The 23,865-nt window shown below is 46.0% G+C and overlaps 1 protein-coding gene across 5 annotated transcripts; it reads right to left on the bottom strand.

Annotated features, from left to right (window-relative positions):
• Positions 1 to 321: 321 nt before the first annotated feature.
• NOCT (nocturnin) lies at positions 322 to 23,855 on the bottom strand. Of its 5 annotated transcripts, XM_060148721.1 has the most exons (4): positions 7,184 to 7,265; positions 5,893 to 6,113; positions 3,316 to 3,588; positions 322 to 2,306 (listed from the first exon to the last, which is right to left on the bottom strand). In XM_060148721.1, exons 3-4 carry the CDS (start codon positions 3,578 to 3,580, stop codon positions 1,483 to 1,485), a joined length of 1,089 nt encoding a protein of 362 aa, XP_060004704.1. In that variant the 5' UTR covers positions 3,581 to 3,588; positions 5,893 to 6,113; positions 7,184 to 7,265; the 3' UTR covers positions 322 to 1,482. The 5 variants fall into 5 exon arrangements, with proteins under 5 accessions (XP_060004704.1, XP_060004702.1, XP_060004706.1 ...); XM_060148719.1 differs by lacking the exons at positions 5,893 to 6,113; positions 7,184 to 7,265 and adding an exon at positions 23,666 to 23,855; XM_060148723.1 differs by lacking the exons at positions 5,893 to 6,113; positions 7,184 to 7,265 and adding an exon at positions 15,577 to 15,943.
• Positions 23,856 to 23,865: the final 10 nt, after the last annotated feature.

Here is a 23,865-nt window from a genome sequence, read left to right as displayed (position 1 = left end):
TGTTCTTCCCAACTGCCATTCCTTCCAGGTAGCCCCAAGGTTTCGTGTATGCAATATACTGAAAACCTCACTTGTCTCCGAAGTGGTTCCAATGCAGAAATGTCTGGAGGAACTACTCTGGGGACTCCAACCCTGTCACCGAGCGATACCTCATAAGCATAGCACAGATGCCTTCAACGTGCAACTACAGATCCACCTTTGTCCAGTTTAGAAATGGAGGTGTGAGTGGAAAGGACGGTGTGGGCACCGCATTAAGAGGATTAAAAGATCCAGTCTATTCTCAGATTCTCTTTGCATCGAAAAGACAAGATATGAAAACACTGGCTTTAAAAGACCATTTATTGATTGATCTTAAATATTTACAACTCATGGGTTAAAACATCTATCCATTTATTACCAGTGGGCTATTTTTGGGGGATTTTTGTTAGGAAGGGGTTTCACCTGTTATCTTTACCACTTTTATTTCTGAGGGAAGAGAATTCCGGGTTATCTTTCTAACTCTATATCCCGCTTTCTAGTTGTTTTAAACCAGTCACCTGGCTATCTTAGTAAATCTCAACGACAGCCTCATTAACAGGCTAGAAATAGTTTCCCATCTCTGAAAAGAAGGTCCCACTGACTTAGCCACTGCCACATAACAGCTCCTAAACGACCTACTGTGCAAAGCATATTCAATACATATAATGACACTTCTGAGTGACCGCAAATGTACACCGACAGCATTCCGATGGAAAACCAGAAATGGAATTTCTTCAAGAAACATAATAATGGGGGACACGGAGACACAGCAAGGATTTGTGAAGAATGTATCAAGGAGAACTGATATTTCCACTTAAATAGCAAGCAAAAACCCCTCCAGCCTAAACGGTTCCTTTGTACACTACGATTTTATTAGACCCCAAGTAAGAACATCTTTAACGTTTTAAGAAGATTACTATAAATTACTCTATAACTTATGTTTTGCATGGTTTTTAAATGTTCATAATGCTATAATTTATTTACTTAATTTTACACGAAAATATAAAAAAAAATAAATATTGCCATGCATGACTTGTTGATATTTTTAAAAAACCACAAATAAATAACTGGAAACCTTGTCTAGAGAAACTGTTCCTGCACACTTGTTAATTACAGGGGACTCGAGCAAGTCTATTTCAATACAGGATCCTGAAACTGAAAGAGCTTCCGAACAAAGCCAAATATAATGCCCTTAAAGGATCAAAATGTAATTAACGCTAAGGGAAAGAAAACAATACAAACCAAACCTGGAGTGCAAACACCTTTTTCGCTGTAGGTTTTAATGGAAAAGGTTTGTGAGCAAATGGGGTTCCTTCCCAAGGGCATGCTGGAGACATGGAAACCGAAGTGAGAGGAACTGGGGGGCCTTCCTCAGTCAACCTCTCATCTCATTTCAGCTTCCTGAAACGTCCCTGGTTAAGACTTGGGATGAAGGAGACACAGACAAGCACGTATAAATGTCCGTCAACGTTCCTCGTTAAAGCTGAAGTCGCACACTAGGGACAGGTGGTCTGAAGGGTAATTGAAGGACGGCAGGCGGTTGGGTCCAATCTGCTCCTCCGTGAGCAGATCCAGGGCCGACCTCACGCTGAGCGCGTGCTTGGAATACCAGATGTAGTCCAGAGTGTGGCGGCACTCGCCCGAGGTCCGGATCTTCCAGGTCGTGTACGGAGGTTCCGACTGCCCGTCCGCGCTCAGCAGCTTGTAGGCGCTGTTCAGGTTGAGGCTGGAGGAGGCGAAGTGTCTGTAGACCTCCTCTGTCGGCTCTGCGTTGAAGTCCCCGCAAACGATGAGGGGAATCTTGGCTCCCTGGGTGATGCTCTGCAGGTTCTGGAGAAGGTCACAGCCTTGAGCCGATCGAAATCGCTCCCAGCCAGTGCGAGCCTTCAGGTGGGTGACGGCGATGCAGAACTGTCGGCTGGACTCCTTGCACTCTAGGGTCTGGGCAATGGCCACCTGGTTGGTTTTCAACGTCATGGCCGTCAGCCTGATGTTGGCACTGTTGACTAGCTTGAATCGGTTCTGGAGGAAAAACAAGGCACAGCCATCTGGTCCGTTGTTGTGTTCCACATCCAGACAAGGTGACCAGGGCTTGGGGAAGAACGTGCCCTGATAGCCCAGTCTACTGAGGAGGGGGTGGAAGGTGTCAAAGTAGTGGTCCACCTCTTGGAGGCACAGTATATCGGGCTGGTAGGCTAGGATTTCTTCCAGGATGAGACATTTCCTCTCTTCCCACTTGAGTGCTTCAAGAGGGCACTGTACAAAGTTGTCTTTGCCTTCTCCAAGAGCTGAAAGAAAAGAGCCGGTCAGTGGTCAGCGACTAAGAACCGCTACCAGGTACCTGCGAGTCTTCTCAGGCTTGACGCTACCCAAGACCTTCAGAGCGCTTCCCCTGCTTCAGATGCCCTGGGTGGTTCTTCTCTTACTGCCCCGACCTCTTACCATGCAGATGAAGCAAGCAACTAACCGATCCTTTCGTATTAAAACTATCTCTTGTCACTATGTTCTAGGACATGAGATCTCCTTAAGTTTTAGCTTTAGACAGTGTTCTCTGGCGTCCAAGAGATCTAAACTATGCCAGACGAAGTAAATACATTTAACTCTAGAGAGTGCTTTCAACACTGACTTATAATAAGCCATACTAGGCCTTTATAGACACCACTTAGAATAATGGGCAGCTTTTTCCTACACCTGGAAAAAACAAATGAATCAAAGAGTGGAAAGTCAGGGAGCATGCCCTTCTTTTCCAGAAAAAATGGTGACCCTGGTTTCTTCTTAAAATTTCAACTGCCACGTGATCGGCAATAAGGTTGACTGACACACCTGTTTTTTAACTGAGCGGACGCAGGAAAGGAGTCCTTGCTACCGTACAGAGTAGTATCTTAAAGCACAGAGAACTGAAGCAACATCCCTGGCCTCAAATTATATGAAGAGGCGTCTGGATAAGAAGCTGGCCTCAGGAGTACCCCGACTCAGCGCCACCCCACCACAGCCCCCATTCCCTGCAGAAGGTTCAGGGTCACCCGTTTGGTAGACTCAGTTTCCCCCTTCCAGGTGCTATCTTAGTGCTGTGGACAACTGATGAAAGCTTATGGGCTAACAGGCGACAGGAAGCACGTGCCGCGAAGCAGACACTTCCCCGAGCACGGAAAGTCTGCACACGTGGAGGGGAAGGAGTACGTCTTCAGCTGACGGAGTGGCCAGTGAAAGCCAGACGTCACCCCTTCCTGGCCTCCCCGTGCGGGAGCTCCCCAGGCGGCCCCAGCGCCCCGCCCCTCTCCCTGCGCGCACACGTACCTTGGGCAAGGATGTTCCACTGCATGACCCGGATGGGTGTGTGGCTACTACTGGGGCCATCGGCCCTCAGATCCACGAAACCCCGCTGGAAGCGGGGAGGCCGCGTGTGCAGGACGGCCCTGCACTCCTCAAGGAGCTCTTTAGGGTCAATGGGCTCCAGGTGTTCCGGGTCGGGGGCCACCAGATACTCTGGGTGCTGGGAGGCGGAGCTGCCGTCCAGGGTCTTGGTGAGAGCGCTGTAGAGCCGGCTCGTGCCGCTTCCCATGGGACACGCTGCGGGGAAGGAAAGCACAGTCACTCGCCCGGCTCCTCGCCGGAAGACAAGGCACTTACTGTCCACGGAAGCCGCGGGCTCGCGAGCTCACTTTAGGGCGATGTTGCCACGTTCGCGTTCTACAGGGTGGATTAGAGGAGTTTCCGGGTTCTAGCTTTCTCTTAGGGCGGGTACTTGAAATACCGCTGTTGAGATACCTCGATCTTTATGGCTTATTCTAACCTAGGATCTGTCTTTATAATTTACAGACACAGTCTTATGAAAGCATGGCTAAACAAAATCCATAGTCCTTTTTCTGTGCATTTTAAGCGAGAACGTGAAGGCCAGTGTGTACAGAGCCAGACATCAGAAAGCCCAGTTAATCCTGGCGAACAGATTCGGTTACAGCAGGCTGTTGCCCTAGCCATGTCACCTATACAGATGCCTCTGCTGTGGCGAGAAACGGCTGGATTAAGTCCATATCCCGCTTCTCGTCCATGTTAACTGTACACCAGGGATCTGGCTCTCTGTGGGACTCCGGACATCACGGAGCAGTATGGTCTGTCATCTAATATCGACCGCCAGACTTTTAGCAAGTCAGAAACGGGGCTGGGAGCAGAGGCAGTTGCCCACCTTTTCTGGGATCCTGGGAGGAGAAAGGGGGGGAGCGGTGCAGGAGGTACTGTCGGTGCGCCTCCGAGGCTCCCTACTGTTATCCAACTGGACATGAACTCACTAAGGAGACTAGAGCACAACCTTCAACGAGTCCGCGTGAGGAGAGCTGTGCCCGCGCCTCCCTGGTAAGTAGCCGCCTGCTCCTTTCAAGGTCAGCCGTGTTGCCTCTCATTATAGTGCGCATTAGGGGCACCTTCTACCTGGAACCACCTCCTCGATTCCGTGCGCGGTTCCTGGTATGGAGGAACCTGGATTTCCCTACCCCGTCCAAGTCCTGGCCTCCTCTTGCAGGACACAAAGTTTGCTTCGTAAAACGTATTATTTGGCAAGCTGACTCCCTCTGAAACTAGCGGTGGATGGAACCTGCTACAGCAGGTCACAAAAGCAGACTCAAGTGTTCACCACCAAGGGTTAACAAGCATGCAAGCATGCTTTCTACTGTTCCTTTTCATCAACTCAAAAGTAGTGCCCCAACAAGAAAGCTAGATGGAGGCAAAGAAACACACCAGTTTTCCCAACATACGTTTCTGTGCACGTGCGACTGCCAGCAAGCCTGTTCTCACAAACGCACACGCGTGAACACACGCACACACCTGTCCCGAAACTGTTTGATTTCAGTATATTAAATTCCTTTTAATAAATCTGTTTGCCTATCTTGAGTACATGGGTCCAGAGGAATTTTCTTCTTGGCTGGCAGTACAACTCTGAAAATCTTTCTTCTGTACTTCTGGTTTTTTGGGTTTTTTTTTTTTAAGGCAGTAAAAATATTACTCAGCCGTAAAAGGATACGAAATTGAGTTATTTGTAGTGAGGTGGATGGACCTAGAGTCTGTCATAGAGAGTGAAGTAAGTCAGAAAGAGAAAAACAAATACCGTATGCTAACACATATATATGGAATCTTAAAAAAAAAAAAAGGTCCTGAAGAACCTAGGGGCAGGACAGGAATAAAGATGCAGACGTAGGGAATGGACTTGAGGACACGGGGAAGGGGAAGGGGAAGCTGGGACAAAGTGAGAGAGTAGCATGGACACATATACACTACCAAATGTAAAATAGATAGCTAGTGGGAAGCAGCCGCATAGCACAGGGAGATCAGCTCGGTGCTTTGTGACCACCTAGAGGGGTGGGATAGGGAGGGAGGGAGGGGATATGGAGATATATGTATATGTATAGCTGATTCACTTTGTTATAAAGCAGAAACTAACACACACACACACAAATAAATAAATAAACAAATAAATAAAAGGCAGTAAAAAGTCCAACTGGGGGACTTCCCTGGTGGCACAGTGGTTAACAATCCGCCTGCCAATGCAGGGGACATGGGTTCGAGCCCTGGTCTGGGAAGATCCCACATGCTGCGGAGCAACTAAGCCTGTGCACCACAACTACTGAGCCTGTGCTCTAGAGCCCGTGCGCCACAACTGCTGAACCTGTGAGCCACAACTACTGAGCCCGCGTGCTGCAACTACTGAAGCCCACACGCCTAGAGCCCGTGCTCTGCAGCAAGAGAAGCCACCGCAATGAGAAGCCCATGCACCACGATGAAGAGTAGCCCCCGCTCGCTGCAACTAGAGAGAGCCCGCGCGCATCAAGGAAGACCCAACACAGCCAAAAAATAAAATAAATTAAAAAAAAAAAAAAGTCCTACTGGTTTCTCAAGTGTGGTTTCCAGATCGGCAGCATCAGCATCACCCTAACGGTCGACCAAACTGTCACAGGGCGTCACAGCAAATGCACAGGGGCTCCAGTATGTGACATTTGTCAGGCTCTAGGCAAAGGACCAGCTTGATGCAGCTCACTTTCAACAGGACTGCTCTACATCCTTTTAATACCATCATATCCTTGCCAAGCTGAGTTCTGGGGTAGTTGCTGTGATAAAAAGCAAGTACCATGTGAAAAGGCATGTGAAAAAGAGGGTAGCCGTGTCGTAGGGAGTCGAAGGTTTGAGGAGTTACGTGAAGCCAGAAAGACTGTCCCGAGCCACACTTCCTTCTAAAAACTTAGAAAAACCTTCACGTGAAGTGAATAAGGAACAGGTGGGCGTCTGTTCAGACAATAAACGTGTGCCGGAAACAGACGGCGAGGAAGCCAATCAAAATTATATCCTACTGCAAAATGAGCTAAAAGATAAGACAATGGGGCTTCCCTGGTGGCGCAGTGGTTGAGGGTCCGCCTGCCGATGCAGGGGACACGGGTTCGTGCCCCGGTCCGGGAGGATCCCACATGCCGCGGAGCGGCTGGGCCCGTGAGCCATGGCCGCTGAGCCTGCGCGTCCGGAGCCTGTGCTCCGCGGCGGGAGAGGCCACAACAGTGAGAGGCCCGCGTACCGCAAAAAAAAAAAAAAAAAAAAAAAAAAAAAAAAAAAAGATAAGACAATGACAGAATAGCCTAAATTAGAAAACTCAGAAGTGAGGCAACACAAGGAATTAGTAACAAAAAACATACCAAAAAGAAATGAGGAGAGAAATCATTTAAGAGGCAGTGGCAAACATTATGTACTAATGTTAAGCGAAGATGCAACATATCAGGAAATGAAACAAATACTAAAAACTAAAAATCGAGAAAACTTTTAGGAGCACAAAGTTTCAATCATGCAGGATGAATTCAGTTCTGGAGGTTTAACGTACAGCATGGTGACTGCAGTTAACAATAGTGTATTCCATGCTTGAAATCCTCTAAGAGAGGAGATCTAAAGGGATCTCACGTCCCCACTCCCTCAAACACACAGGGTAACTATGTGAGTGAGATATGTTAATTAGCTCGACTGAGGTAATTATTTCACAACGTTTACAAATATCAAAATATCGTGTGGTTTACCTTAAAAACATACAATTTTTATTTGTTAATTATACTTCAATAAAGCTGGAAAAAAATAAAGTGAATGGTGTAAGAGGAAAAAATTATGAGGTTAAAAAAACATGTATCATGGACACACATACCTGAGAATATCAACCCAGAATGACCAACACCAACTGGGCTGCAGAGAAAAAGAAAAAGAAAAAATCCCTTGGGCTCTAGGCAAAAGCAGCAAGTAACTTACAAGGACAATTAGAGCATCACCGGACTTCAACTGCAGTGTTTTTATACCAGAAGAAAATGAAGTTACGTATTTCAAATATACGTCAAACTTTATATAGATGGCTCATCAGTACCCGAGCCAAGGATTTTATATCCAGCAAAACTGGAACACTGATGCCAGGAGCACTTCTTCCAGAAACTACTAGAGTAGGGGACGGCAAACTGCAGCTAGATGTATTTTAGTACAGTCCTCAAGCAAAGAATGGTTTTAAAGAGATGTGTCACACACACACACACACACACACACAATGTGACAGGATTGTTTTTGGCCCTCAAAGCCTAAATGTTTACTATCCTGCCCTTTTCAGAAAGGTCTTTGCCACCCCTGGAACTAGAGAACAAGATTTAGACCAAAATGACCAGAGACACTGACTTAAGAACTGGTGGTACTATATTAAACATATAGCTACTTAGAAAATCAAGTCTAAATGAGGTTAAAAGACAGAGTACAATATACGATGGCTCTGTGATCTGATAATGAACCAATGAAGGTTTAGTACACCCAGAAAAAGCATGGGGGTGGGGGGGAGCAGGGACCAGAGAGCAAGCATATTCAATTAAACATTGTTTAACTGTTCTTAGGGAATTCCCTGGCGGTCCAGTGGTTAGGACTCTACCCTTCCACTGCAGGGAGCATGGGTTCGATCCCTGGTCAGGGAACTAAAGATTCCCGTGAGCCGTGCACGGTGCGGCAAAACAAAACAAAACAAAACAGAAAAACTCCAAAAAACACAATCCACAACACAAAACACTGATAATCTGGACTTTATCAAAATAAAAAACTTTAAAAAAATGGTCTTCAGTGATCATAATTAGTAATGGTAGTATCAGAATTCTTATTCTGAGACTGTTGTGTAGATGTGAGATGAAGCAGATTGGATATTCTAATTTCATCATTCCCTGTTGTCCTTTTTTGGTTTGGTCTTAGAAATGTATGTATAGGCTATTAGCTACAACATTCAAGGAAAACATTCTTGTTAAAGCCGGCTCATTTTGGACCAATAGTGGATTATTAAATCTTGTCATTCACCTTATTTGTGACTTTTGGTGGTTTTCGAAAATTAAATTTACCATCAAAGGACAAAGTTTTGCAGCAAAAAAGAGGAAGGATGCATCGTGGGTAACAAAGCATCAGTTCCAGTCCCAGCTCTACCACCATTCAGCTGTGCCACTCTCCAGAGCTGCTGACAAGGCTTGTTAAGTGACCATAATTTCTTTAAGATTATTTGGAAAACGCATCTAGGTTAGAACAGGCAGCAATTTCAAAACAGTATTTCTACTAGAGGGCACACACATCTCTATTAAGAAAACTTGCGTATGTTATTCAAAATGACTTTTATTCCCCTCAGATTTGAGTCCCCAAATGGACAATTTCTGTTGGGTGTAATAAAAGTACTCTGGAATGCACTAAAGGTTGTCTTTTCAAAAATTTTACTGACATGGACCCTTTGCTCTTGTTTCACGAGATTCCTTTACCCCAGAAAGAGAATCGGGCAACATTTCAACTAAGAGACTGGGCAGAGGGGAATTTCAGGGCATATTTACTATAGTCCTGTCTCTCCTCCTTAGGTCTTACAGGAAACCCTAAGACGGTCCCCTTGATGGACAGATGCAAGCCTGAATACCCTGTTTAATAACAAAGCCAGCCTAGGACATGCCTTCTGATACCAAAGTACCTGGGAAGCTGGTCAACCAATCGGCTTCTCGCATAGAGAGCAAGGCGTCAGGACAGAGACATATGGTTCTGGAAGATGACTCCACCCTCCTCCTAGACAGCAAGGCTCTGCTCCCGCTGGGCACTCCGCATTCTGTCCAGCCCTGCAGGTCACTCTCTCGGCCAGTGGGCACTGGCAAAACTAATCTCCACAACCTAACCTAACCCTGCAGTCCTCAGGAACCGTCTGTCTGCAGTATGCTGATTTTACATTCTTATTTCTCTGCTCTCTGAACTTTGGGAAGCACGCTCCATACCTAAAAAACATGAGCTGATCTTTTCTCTCAAGAAGTGTCTGGTTAGAGATTAATATAGAGATAAATTAACAAGAGGAAAAGTGAATGCATACTGTGTGGAATGGGCTGGGGTATAGTAAGGGCTAAACCCATCAGGATGGAGAAGAGTTATCAGAAAAGGACTTCAGAAAAGGACTCAAGATATCCAGCTCTCATTCCTGACTCCACCACTTCCTTGGTAGGTGGCCACCATGAGCCCCTGCCTTGCTCTCTCAGACACCACTCTGGTCCACAGGCGATACATCACCGAACAGACCAAAATCTCTCTCCTTGTTGGCCATGGGGCTTATTTTGTACGGGGGAGAGACAAACAAGGTGAAAGACGTTTTGTCATATGCTGAAAAGTGCTTTGGAGCAAAATAAAAAGGTGAAAAGGGAGACAAGGAATGCTAGGGACTGGAAGTTGCTAATTTATACAGGACGCTCAAGGAAGTCTCACTAAAGGTTACAGATCTGTCATAAGGAAACCAGTCTTAGAGAAATCCAAGAACATTCTGGGCAGAGGGAATGGTGAATGCAAAAGCCCCGAGGAAGGGGGCTTCCCTGGTGGCGCAGTGGTTGAGAGTCCGCCTGCCGATGCAGGGGACGCGGGTTCGTGTCCCGGTCCGGGAAGATCCCACGTGCCGCGCGTCCGGAGCCTGTGCTCCACAATGGGAGAGGCCACAGCGGTGAGAGGCCCGCGTACCGGAAAAAAAAAAAAAAAAAAGTTTCCAAGGCGGCTGACAGAGCAACCAGAAGGGTGAAGCTGCCAATACAAGTTACGAAGACGGGGTGGGATCTGCCGTGAGACATGACTAATGCTCAGGAGAGAGGTGCAAACTGGAAATGAACACGTGCAAGACGTCGGGCACAGACGAGGACTCAGCTCTGGATCACACTGGGGAGGGTGTGGTGAAAATCTGCAAAGAAGGCAAAGGCCAGGGGCAGGACAACCGGGAGAGCAAAGTAGAGAAAGTTTCGTCCACGAGGGAGCTGTGTCCTGTGTCAAAGGCTACTGACGGTTCAAGGAAAATGAAGACTGAGCACAGCTCAGAGCTGGATTCAGCGACATGGGAAACGTTGGTGAATTTAACGACAGCGATTTTTGATTTTGGGTGGAGGTGTTGGGAGAACAGGACAGAGAGAGGAGATGTATTTTGAGAGAATCTTGCCCCCCTCCCCCCAAAAAAGGAGAGAAATGGAATGGTGGCTGGAGATGGAGTCTCGAGAATTTGGGGAAGCTGCTGTATCACGTTTGTTTGCTAACGGGGGTGACACAGCAGAGGGAGAAACCCACGAGGCAGGAGACTTCAGGCATGACGACACGAGGAAGGCGACAAGTCCTCCCCCAGAACGATTATCAACCCGGACGAGAGTGTCAAAACGAGCCTGGGGCTTCCCTGGTGGCGCAGTGGTTGAGAGTCCGCCTGCCGATGCAGGGGACACGGGTTCGTGCCCCGGTCCGGGAAGATCCCACATGCCGCGGAGCGGCTGGGCCTGTGAGCCATGGCCCCTGAGCCTGCGCGTCCGGAGCCTGTGCTCCGCAACGGGAGAGGCCACAGCAGTGAGAGGCCCGCGTACCGCAAAAAAAAAAAAAAAAAAAAAAAAAAAAAAAAAAAAACCAGCCTGAATTTCAGTGCTCTGGACGGAGACCAAAGGCATACAACGAACTGAGAAGCTTTTATTCACGAAAGCGATTGAACTTCAGTTAAGGACAGTGCTAGCCTGTGCCCGGTCCCGCCGCGGCTGGTGCCACCCCTCCCCCTCAGCTCCATGGAAGTATTCAACCAGGGCGGCAAAGGTACTAAATTAAGTCAAAACCTGCCCAAAAGCAAGGCCCAGGCCCTGATGGCTTCGCTGGTGAGTCTATCAAATATTTAAGTAAGAAGGAGCAAGCCTTCACAAACTCCCACGTACTGCTTCCCACGTAGAGCTGCTCTGGAAGACAATTTGGCAGTTTTAAAAATACACGTAGAATTCATGCCCCTAGGTATTTACCTAAGTGAACTTGAGTTCATTCAGGAATATCTATGCAGGGACTTCCCTGGTGGCACAGTGATTAAGAATCCGCCTGCCAATGCAGGGGACACGGGTTCGAGCCCTGGTCCTTAGCGTGTGGAAGATCCCACATGCTGCGGAGCAACGAAGCCTGTGTGCCACAACTACTGAAGCCCACGCGCCTAGAGCCGTGCTCCGCAACAAGGGAAGCCGCTGCGATGAGAAGCCCGCGCACTAAAACGAAGCAACGAAGAGTAGCCCCCGCTCGCCACAACTAGAGAAAAACCCATGTGCAGCTATGAATGCAGCCAAAAATAAATAAATTAAAAAAAAAAAAGAAATCCCATGGTATTGAGCTGGAGTCAGAGATATCAGCCTGAATTCATGTTTCACTTACTATACATATATAGATGTGTAGATACAGAGATAATGAGCGATGTGGACGGCTGTGTTTTTCCACTTGCTGTCTGCCATGAGCTAATCATTTATTTAATTAACGTTAACCATCCCCCTGCTTTTTTCCCACGCTACAAATGTCTATTTTATATCTTTACATGTCCGGGGTTATTGTGAGGATAGAAACATAAATCTAAAACATTTTGGTAAGATAGAACATTACTTCTTAAGGAATTTTGTTTGATTTTTTTGTGGGACCCTAGGAGGTCCTGATGCCTTGTCACGCCCCAGCAGATAAGGTACTTCTGTAGCAATGAACGCTTTCAGTTAAAACTGTCATTTTTACATGATGCTACGTAAACATATATAATAAATACACATGAATATTTATATATTTACATGTATAACATCAGCTATATCTAGCCAATAAGTATAAAAATCGAAACGGACACATTCTACACTCACAACTCAGTGCGCGCTCACGGCATACATAGATATCTAAGAGGAGGTTCACAGAACAGCTTATTTCTGCATGACATCTGGGCCATTTTCTGGTGCATTCCATTTCTTTTTTAAAAAATGCTGGTCGTGACCCGACTTCGTTTGGTTTCCGACCCGCCGATGGGGCGCTGCTCCAGCAGCAGCTGCGGGCATGGTTCATGGGCCACTGGGGATGCCTGAGACTCTTGGAGCCACGCACGGCCAAGGGGTTCATGACGCCGAGCCCCCACGTGCCGTCTTCTCTGTCTTGGTGCTTGTTCTCCGCACAGCCGTGGTGAAACCGCTGTCCTGTCGGCACGTCCCGGCACCCAGCGGCCCCGGGCTCCACTAGTGGCCACGGCACGCATCCCCATCACTCAGGGTTTTAGTTTAAAAGTGCCTGTTTTACTTTAAAATGTCGCTTAGTGAGGCAGTAGTAAGTATCTCTGTGAAATGTGCAGCCTCGATGACGTATCTTTAATAGGTGACAAAATGGAGCGTCCACAGAAACACGCTGCGCGCAAAATACTCTGCCTTAAGGAAAAGCGCTCGGGTGAGCGTCTGAGCTGCAAAATGAACTCGGTCCTGTCTTCATGGAACACCATTTCACCTCGAAGAGCCGACAAACTATAGTTCATCACATAAGGACACGAGGCAGACACGTACCCACAAAAATGTAAGAAGAAGTCAGCCTGTCACTTGAAGGAAAACAACACACAGAGTTTTTGCCCACGAGGAAAACTTCTGGAAAACATACCTGCCATCAGGAGCCTGACAAGTCCCCAGTACTTAAAAAAAGTTTCTGACAAGATAGGTGGCGAGAGAAGCTACAGTTATTTCTATACTGTGTAACGCTTGGAAGATCTGCATAACGCAGTGAAACATTTCCCAAATAACCAATAGCAAAAGTTCACTGATATATATGGTATCGGATTCCACGTCACAAATAACCACGTATTAACATAGAGACTACTACAAAAAAAGACTACCCACGATTATCTTATAAGGCTATTCAAATACTTTTTTCCAATTATATCATCTGTGAGAGACTCAATTTTCTTCATATAGTTTAACCAAACCATATCACAACAGACTGAATGGAGAAGCAGATATGAGAATATGGCTGTCTCCTATTAAGCCAGGCTTTAAAGAGATTTCCAAAAATGTCAAACAATGCCACTCTTTCACTAACTTTCTTTTTGTCTTGGAAAACAGTTAAAAAGTGTTACTTATAAATAAATAAAAGGAGAAGTAAAAAGTGTTACTTACGTTAACACTGATTTTACTATTAAATGACTTGATAAACATTTAAAAATTCTCGTCTTACTTTCTAACATGATATATAAACATAGGTCATATTAATTATGTTATATATTAACCCACATAGACAAAATTCTGTGGGACCCTCCGTATTTTTTAAGATTGCGAAGGGGTCCAGAAAACAAAAGGTGAGACTGTCTCTTCTAGACCAACCATCACCTGAGTGTACACATCCCGTTCCAGGGGATACAAGCAAAGCAATCCCCGGAGAGAAAATGAGAACTAAAAAAGGTGAAATGAAATAACAGAAAGTAGACATGTCTGTAATTCACACAGAGCACGTATCTGAATTTTTCTCAAACTGACAGAGCATCTGATCACAAAAGGTGAGAGAGGTCACTGCTGCTAGGCTGTCTCCACGGCACTCCAGAGACTAGTACTATCTCCAAATCACGGACAAGCTTCCCTGACCTCTGTCTTTATATTTCTAAGCTAGATTTTCCATAACTCAAAAATATTCTTCTCATAAAGTCAGGTTACTGAACCAAATCAGAAGGGATCTGGGGAAGACCCAATTCATTTCCTCCCGTCTTCAGTTATTCTTTTCGGCTTTTATCCTAAGAACATACGAGCTTACTCAGTTATTTTTCAAGGCTTTATTTCCTAAAACTTTCTGGTAACACAGAGACATCAATACAAAGGAAGTGCTAGGGAATTAATAACTCAAAGTAGACACCAAGGAGACTTCACATGCTATTTGTGTACTTATAACACCGTCGTAGCAAGGCTCAGAGCCACCCAAGAACTGCTAGGTGGGAAGGCAAGTTATCTAAATTTGAGAACAAAGGAACGCTGAAGAGGGCGCGACACCCTCTGCCCCTCCCCCACCCTGAGGATGACGCCCCTGACTGCTAATGACTGCTGGAAGCTCACTATGCACCACTCGCAAATTAAGTAATTCTCACTACATTCCTAGGAGGTAGCCACTCCGATTATGCCCCTTTTACGAGGAGGGATAACTTAGTAACAATTCTCTCACCTGTTTTAAAAAAAGTCATTTTTTCTTTTAGAGTATCAACCGTTTAAAAAATCTTTTCACACATAAATACAATTCCAAAATTGCCTGCCTTTCTGCTGAAGTTTTATACCTTAATAGGGGTTGCCATTCAGGGCTTTAAAACGATTGTCACAGGTTCAGAACAGCAACATGGAAAGCCACTTTCCTGAGGCAAGGCAGCACAAACAATTCATCCAGGTGGTTGCTGAGATACTGGAAGGCATGAAATCAAACAATTCATCCAGGTGGTTGCTGAGATACTGGAAGGCATGAAATCTTGACAAAACCTCTACTCAACTTTTACTTGGCACTCATACTAGCTTCTGGGTCGAATTTTACATGTGTTATTTATTTGACCCCAGATTATATTTGGTTTTGGCCCCAAATTCATTTTTTCCAGCCACTTTACTAGAGAAATATTATCAGCCATCACTTCCATGTAATGCACATGATGTAATTTATACAGGCCAAAGGCAGGTGATAACAGCTTTATCTCTCATGCCTCTATTTCTCATTTAGCTGCACCACTCCCATCTCTTGCCGTTTCCCAATCCTATAAGCATATTTCCATATACACCGGGAACTGGATGCCTGCATTCCGTGATGATATGATGGCGATGAACAAATACGTCGCTATTTCACTTGATAGGAATAACTCTTCTTACCTTTGTAACAGCCTTTAAAGGTCTGCCAGAGAATTCACATTATTTAGGTTCCAGAAATACAGCAGTGGTATGTAAACTTCCCCCCATTTTGTCATCCCTTTATTTTCCTAATAAAGCAAAAGCGGGCTAACTACTAAAATACAGAATACATTTACTCTTTAAGCTACTGATTACTAAAGCAACTCTAAAGCAACAGGCAGACCACCGTGTAAGTTCCTAAGAGTGCCAGCCATCAGAGGCAATCGATCAGGGGTTTCATGAAAACACCTTCAATCAATAACTAGAAGGCTGGATGAGCACCCAAACAGCTGAGACCTAAACTGACTGGGCTGACCACCCCAAGCAGTCCTAACAGCACTCAGAAATCTCGGCAGAAAGACCTCTCTCCACGTAACATTTCTCTACTTACCCAGCAACTGCTTCTTCTAGAGTCTGCCCAAACCATTCAGTCTGTTAATAATTTCTCACAACAGCCTGAGCTCAGTCTCCTGAAACGATAGCTTGGCAAAAATACTGGTTAAAAAGCAAAAACGGAAGGAAGGCCAGGATTCTCTGGGTCCAACGCCTGAGAAGCTGCTGGAGCTGACCAGCCTTGGGCCCGCGGAAACCTCCAAGCGTCAAGTACCCAGAAGTGTAAAGCACAGACGTCACGGGAAGGCATCACTGAACAGCGAGCCTGTGCTGCCACCTACTGGCCGCGTGCTGAACCACCTCGGGAAGTTTAGACGGGCTAACTCGGCAGCTAGCTTTCACTGGGCTCCTTAGAGCAGCTTCCTGAACACACGCGGCCACCTTCAGGACAGTCACAAGATAACCATCGACCTAAAACAGCCTGGGTGTTGGATATGTGGTATAGTTCGTATTTACTGAAGAAGTCAAAGATTCACAGCCCCCCACCTCACAGCTTCATGGAGCGAGCCCCAGTGGCTCCTTCTTCTCTTACTTAAATGACCCTTAACATCTGAACTACAATCCCTGTCCTTCACTCATTCCTCCTGATAGGTGGAATAGGGACTACATCTGCCTTGATTACCACTTCCCCTGGTACCCGGTACCCGGCCTAGCGCTGTAAGAACGTTGATAAAAGAAAGGATGGCAAGGGGCGGCAAAGTGTTAATTAAGGACCCCTGTCAAACACTGGCAGAAGAACCGCCTTCCGTTGGTAGAGCACTTTATGGTGCACTGGGCACTTTTACTTGCTGAGACACCTGTTACCCTTAAGAACCCCTTGGCTATTTTATAGATGAGGCTCAGAAGTGACTTGTCCAGAGCCACTATTAAATGTACTCTGTATTTTTGGAATTTTGTGAGACTGTAGTCAGGGCCCTCTCTTTGTGTTTCTGTACCCGTATCAGCCAGAACACCGAAACTCAAAACAGTGCAACACGTCCCCGGCAGGTCCGCCTGGTAAATGCACACGACCACCTTCAAGTTCTGTGACTTGTAGTACATTACACTCCCTGGGTCCTAGAGACCGGATTCTACGCATGGGAAAGCCTCACGGCAAAAGCTTTCACTTTTCTCAGTGAGGCAAGATGGTCTTGAACACATGGACTCGGGTTAGGCTGCCTCGTTTCAAATCCCGGTTCCTCCTTTACTAATCAGATCCTGACCAAGGTATTTACCTCTGTGGCTCACTTTCTTCACTGAGTTACTGGCCGCTGAATTGAACTAGCTACACCCAGCACATTCGAAATGGGAGCTAACTGTTAGCTATTTTGTTAGTGTTAGTGGAGCGCACTTCCTGGGTTTAAAGAGAAGCCGCTTTTAACATTTGAGAGCCCAGCATGCGCCATGCTCCTTGCATGTATCTTCATTACTCTTTCCAACAATCCAGCAAAGTAGGTATTGTGTTTGGCCACTTTCATAAACACAGAGACGGAGGTTAAGCGATTACCTTAGGATTTCCTCAGGATTGCACAACTGGCAAAGGGTCAGGCCCTGGGGAAGGCTGCCTGCACCCTGGACCGCTGCTCCGCAGCATCCCTGATAGCGCTGGTCCAGAGTCCAGACGGTGCGCCCGGGGTCAAGAGGTCGAATTCCACCTCCTCTGCGAGAACGTCACGAGGACGTCACCACTGTCACGGGCGCAGCACGACGTGTACACAGCGGTGTAATGACCCGCACGGCGTGGCTAGAGACATCGAGTGAAGGTGACGGCTCTCAACCTAGCGCGTCTAAAAATACAAGATCCTAGACACAGTGTGACAACCCCAACGACCTCTGCTGGGCAGCAGTCAAAGACAGGAACGCCCACGTGTCTTCCAGACAAGGCTAAGCTGTACCTTCAGCCACGCCCGATTCATCTAGAAAATACGGCTAAGGGAAAGAGAAACCCCTCCACGATGAGCTGAGGTTAACCTGTTAAAACTGGTGCTCAAAAAAAAAAAAAAAAACTGGTGCTCAGATTGTTAGTGGCCTGGCCAAGCACTTCCACAAGCCCAGCTTTTCTAGCAGAATGCTCTGAAGTGAAACTGAAAAGGCAGAAATGAAAAGAATCTGGTGGGACAGCAGCTCTCCACTAAGACATCAGGTCTGTGTTACTACCTGATGCCCATCACTGACGTTCCCGGGATACTCGAGAAGTGGGCCAGGTTTACAGCTACGAATGGAAACATGGAGTATGGAGCCAAGAGGACTATTCTGCTGGTATTTTTCCCTCTAGATCAGAGGTCCACACACCACAGCCCGTGAGCCACATCTGGCCAGTGCCCTGTATTTGTGCTACCTGTGATCTTCGACATTTTTAAATGGTTGGAAAAAAAAACTAATAATATTTCAGGATGTGAAAATCATATGAAATTCACACTTCAATGTCCATAAATAAGGTTTATGTATTGTCTGTGGCTGCTTCCACACTACAGCAGCAGAGATGAACGGTTGTAACAGATATTTGGTCTATAAATCCTAAAATACACATAGCTACATATAGTTACAACTACACAGGACACAATGTAAGACGAGGCTTCTGTGAGAAGAAGGAGTGGAGAACTAGAAAATGCCCAGAAATTGTAAACGACTGCAAAATAGACACGTTCAGAAAATCTCATGAAATAGAGATAAAAGACTTGAGAAAATGAGAGGAGCCACAGAGGGTGGGGATCCATATGGACAACAATCTGTCCATTGTTGAATCATTGTTGAACTTTTCAGTAACATGATACAGTGATGAATATGATAGAATAACCCAAGAAATAACAGAAAATCTTCCTGTGCTAAAGCACGGGATGGCCTTAGACTGAACGGGCTCACCTGACCTGAGACATTTATCCTGACAGAACTTTCGAACACCAAGGACAAGCAAGCCTAAACTTCTGGAGATAACCAGTACTGACAAAGACATTTAAGCTCTGAGGGAAAATATTTTTATTAATGGGCATGTGTCACTTGTGTAATTTAAAATATTATTTAAAAAAACTATCATGATGAAAAGCTGCTCAACATGACTAATTATTAGAGAAATGCAAATCAAAACTACAACGAGGTATCACCTCACACCAGTCAGAATGGGCATCATCAGAAAAATCTACAAACAATAAACGCTGGAGAGTGTGTGGAGAAAAGGGGACCCTCTTGCACTGCTGGTGGGAATGCAAACTGATACAGCCACTATGGAGAACAGTATGGAAGTTCCTTAAAAAACTACAAATAGAGCTACCATATGAGCCAGCAATCCCACTACTGGGCATATACCCGGAGAAAACCATAATTCAAAACGACACATGCACCCCAATGTTCATTGCTGCGCTATTTACAATAGCCAGGTCATGGAAGCAACCTAAATGCCTATAGACAGACAAATGGATAAAGAAGATGTGGTACATATATACAATGGAACATTACTCAGCCATAAAAAGAAACGAAATTGGTCATTTTTAGAGACGTGGATGGATCTAGAGACTGTCATACAGAGTGAAGTAAGTCAGAAAGAGAAAAACAAATATCGTACATTGACGCATATATGTGGAACCTAGAACAATGGTACAGATGAACCGGTTTGCGGGGCAGAAATAGAGACACAGATGTAGAGCACAAACATATGGGCACCAAGGGGGAAAGTGGCGGGGTGGTGCTGGTGGTGGTGGGATGAACTGGGAGATTGGGATTGACATGTATACACTAACATGTATAACCAAGAAGAACCTGCTGTATAAAAAAACAAAATTCAAAAAAGAAAAAAACGATCATGAAAATTTTCCAAATAAAATTCAGCGTGAACCACCTAAAAGAGAAATGCACATCAACCTTGAATCGCTAAGTATTCATCAAGTGTGACAACCATTCATGTGGTTATCAAGGTCCTACGAATCCCGATTAGAGGGACTCCTAACAATAAATATATAAATATATATGCTGAGTCTCCCTCCTCCTTCCAAGAACCTGAACATACCTGCCTCACCTCTTTTAGCAAACATCCCATCACAGGAACCTACAGAGTATATAGTTATCCACCTACCTACTCTATAAATCGTACACTCCCGTTACAATGTCAGTGTCAAGTTCTGTCTCACTGAACTTTCACAGAGACACCAGAGGAAAGTTCTTTCCTTTCCTTGAAGCTCGCTTTTGCTCAGGTAAACATTCTTGCTCAGGCGTCTCCTGAATTGTCTTAGGCCCCAAGCTCACAACTCTTAACACTCGTCCAGAATTCTCTCCGGGTTTCCCAAACTTTCCAGGAGGAACAAGTACCTCTAGGAGTGGAGCTTATAAAAGACTCCCTAGGCTTTCCAGAGAATCACCTGGGGCATTTGTTAAACACAACACAGCCAGGATTCTCAGGAAAAACTGATTCAAGTAGACAGGTGAAAGGCCCAGATGATTCTCAAGTACCCCTTTTCCCAGGGTGTTCATCGCTGTTCCCATACCTGCCACCTTCTTCCGGCACATGGTCTTCTCTCACCCTCCTTTCTTGCATTCAAAGCAAAGTTTTTATCCAACAAATCTAGCCACACTCACGTCTTTCTTCTCAATCTCTGCTGCAATTAGTCATGAGAAGCAATAAAATATTTGGCCTTTTAAGTGTACTATGTTCAGTAATACTTGCGGATCAACTGATACCAATTTACCTTATTAATTTTTTTCCCCTAGGTAAAGTCCAGCAGGCGAAGTTAAATGATTTGCAAATGTTCACACAAGTGTGTTGACTGTGAGCCTGGAGCCACGGTTACTAATTCAAAAGCCCCCAATAACTCACTGTATTTAAGCTCTTACCATTAAATGCTACAGGAAAACAATACCTTGGTTCTCCTACAAAGAAAGCAATTTATTTTTGTAGAAGCTTGATAATTACAAGCTTTTGCATTTCTTCTCTCTCATAAGCAGCTTACTCACACCGTGAAGGGACATACTAAATAAAGCCGCCTCCTCCAATGTGCCGGTATTTGCTTTTAAAATTGTACCAAGAAAAAAAGCAACATGTTCCAGTGATGGAGAACAGTAATTCAGCCAACTCTTCATTAGCTGAGGAAGGCATTTATAAACCCACAGATGACACCGGACCAGTACAGTCATCCAACACAGTAACTGTGGCAACTGGTGCTTCTTTATGGGGGCTGCTGTCCTTCCATGAGAAAAGGTAGCCAAACACTGCTAGGTCCCCCTTTCAATTCTAATAACCCAGCATTTGATGACGGCAAAGAGGCTGCACTCATCTTTCCAGCGACCTCTGATTGCCAAGGGGCGTTAAGTTAGGAAGGAACCGATTATCAAATGGGGTCAAGCGTGGGGCTTTACTACCCATTCCCCGCCGCAAAAACGTGCTGAAGGGAAGAGTAGCTTCAGTTCCCTGAAGGTTTCTCTAGCCAGATGTCTAAACCTTGGGGCCTGTAAGAATAATCTGGTTATTACTGTTGCTATTTTGTTAAGTAATGTGGAATCTGGGGCCCACCGGTAACAATTCTGTTTAGTAAGTCTACAGTAGGATCTATGAATCTGCATTTATTGAAAAAGCACCTACTGCTGGTTCTGAGGCTCTTTGGGAAACATTTTGCAAGGTATCTCTTCTCTCACCCTGACACATCCATGCCTCATGCCTTCCACTTTGCTCCTGGCTTTTCCCAAGCAAAGTGTTCTAATCTCTTTCCATCCTAAACTGCACTTCAAGGCCCAGCTCAAATGCCAACCACGTTTTGAAGCCGAAAAAGATCACCACTGCTAAAAGAGACTTTGCACTCTGGCATCCTTGTGCCATTTGCAAACCTTTAATTGTAACAGACTAAGAATAAAAGGTGTTTGATTTCATTAAACAGTCACGTCTTTGTGCAAAACTCACCTCTCTTACTGGGCACACTAAACTCCTTAGAGGCTGGCTAAGTCTCACGTTCTTTTACCTCCTATAATAAAGCATCTACAGAGTGAGACAGACTGTAAGTTTTTGAGTGATCAAGCGATGAGCTGATGAATGCATTCATGAGTGTCTTCCAACAAGCAGCTGAAGCGAAAACTGCGCAGAAGCCGGAAAATTGCCTAGATCTTGTAGTAGTAACTGTCTATAATAGTTTACAATAGTGTAACTACCATAAAATCTTTCAATTTCCTTCTAAAACTTCAGGGGACTTCCAGAAAGTTCATTAAACACCTTTCTGGGTCCAAAGCCTAAGATTCCAAATGTTCTGGCCTTTCTTCCTCAGCCAACAGCACAGCTCTCTGTATGTGTGTTACGCAAGCTATCTGTACTCCCAAGATGAGCCTACTGACTAACTGCCCCGAGGGGCCTGGAGGAAACTTAAGGTGAAAGGTTAAGATAGGAGAGACGGCTAGGAAGACCCCAATTGGTTTTCTTTCACCCCTTCTCCTACCTCAAACCTAACAATGTTCCTCTTGAAAACTTCCAGAAAGAAAAACCACTGACCTTCCCTGGTGGAGCAGTGGTTAAGCATCCACCTGCCAATGCAGGGGACACGGGTTCGAGCCCTGGACCGGGAAGATCCCACATGCCGCAGAGCAACTAAGCCCGTGCGCCACAACTACTGAGCCCACGTGCCACAACTACTGAAGCCCACGCGCCTAGAACCCGTGCTCCGCCACCGCAATGAGAAGCCCGCGCACCGCAACGAAGACCCAACGCAGCCAAAAATAAATAAACAAATTTATTTATTTAAAAAATACTTTATAAAAAAAACACTATCAGATATTAGGTGGTAACCATTCTAACAGTTATTTCATTGTGCCAAACTCCTATAGAACTGGAAAGATCTCGGTGACTGCCAAATTCACCCTTTTTAAGAACACTGAAGAATTTAGAGTCTCCGGTAACCACTTTAACATCCTAAATTTATTTTACTTTATTTTATTTATTCATTTATTTTTGGCCGCACCGCAGGGTATGTGGTATCTTAGTTCCCCCGCCAGGGATCGAACCTGCGTCCCCTGCGAGTCTTAAACCACTTGACCGCCAGGTAAGTCCCTAGTCACATTTTGGGTGATCACTTTAAGTAAAGAAAGCCACACTGAACATATTCTTTTTACTGCTCAATCTGTCCTTAAGTAAATCCCAAACTTGGGAATTCCCTGGCGGCCCAGTGGTTAGGGCTCAGGGCTTTTACTGCCCTGGCCCTGGGTTCAATCCCTGGTCTGGGAATCCCGCAAGCCACGCAGCGGGGCCAAAAACCCCCCCCCAAAAAAACCCCAAACCGTTAATCCAGACCTTTGGAGCAAAATGTAGTTATTTACAATCTAAGATGCTCATACGTCTTAAACAGCAATAAACTTGAGCACAACCAAAATACACTTTTTTAGTGTGATAAGATTGCCAGTTTTGAAAGAGAAGCTTTATTCCTCATTTTGAAAAGTATGACTACTTTGTATGTAGACTGTAGCCGCGGTAATGGGTCCTCAGGCAGAAACCTCTGTGGCCAAAAAGGGGAAATCCAGGGCACGTGACGTATAAAATTGGCTCTTGGCCAAGACGGCATCACCTTTGCAAGATCTTAAGCCAGGTATACAGGACGCAGAATGACGCAAATATTAAGACGGGAAGGCTCCCGAAAGATTTCAAATGTTATGTCCAAAGAGTCAGTGCGTGTTATAACACACTGTTCACATGACATTTTTCAAAATTCAGAAACCTAAAAGACATGCAGGTCACGTGATCAGATAAGTGTAACTTTAGATTTTTTGTTTGTTTGTTTGCATAAAATGTTCCATCATTAGTGCGATTAGAAACAAAACACAAATAATCTGCGGCCTCGGAAGGGGAAAACTTACAGGTCAAGAGCGAGAAATACAAAAACCACGGCATCGAACGGTAAGGATCAAACTAGAAGCTCCCGCGGGGTTCCGGTTCTTACCGGACGCGGTGCAAGCCCCAGGCAAGGGAAGGCGAGGGCAGAGCCGCAAAGCGGAGCGGAGACCGCGGCTCAGGGAGAGGGGAGCCCGCTTCCCGGTCCGACCCCACCGCCCGGCGGCCCCCGGCTTCCCATTCATTCCACGCCGTCTCCAGGTGGCGGCCGCGCGTTGGCCGCCGCCGCGTTCTCCGCCCGGAACCGCCGCGCACTCACCTGTTCGGGAGCAAGACCTCGCGACGCCGCGGGCCGCCGAGGCCACCGCCAGGAGCCGGGGGGAAGCGAGGCGGGGGGCGGCGGCGGGCGCCGGCGAGCGGCGGCGCGGCGGCGGGCCGGGCGGGCGGCGCAGGCCGGGCGCGTCCCTCTGCAGCAGGGCGGAGCAGAGCCGCCGCGGGCTCTGATACATGCCGGGCGCC

The sequence above is a fragment of the Lagenorhynchus albirostris genome, chromosome 4 (genome assembly GCF_949774975.1).
Source record: "Lagenorhynchus albirostris chromosome 4, mLagAlb1.1, whole genome shotgun sequence".
Taxonomy (NCBI): domain Eukaryota; kingdom Metazoa; phylum Chordata; class Mammalia; order Artiodactyla; family Delphinidae; genus Lagenorhynchus; species Lagenorhynchus albirostris.
The sequence above is the reverse complement of the archived record's forward strand: the minus strand, read 5'-3'. Positions and strand labels throughout refer to the sequence as shown.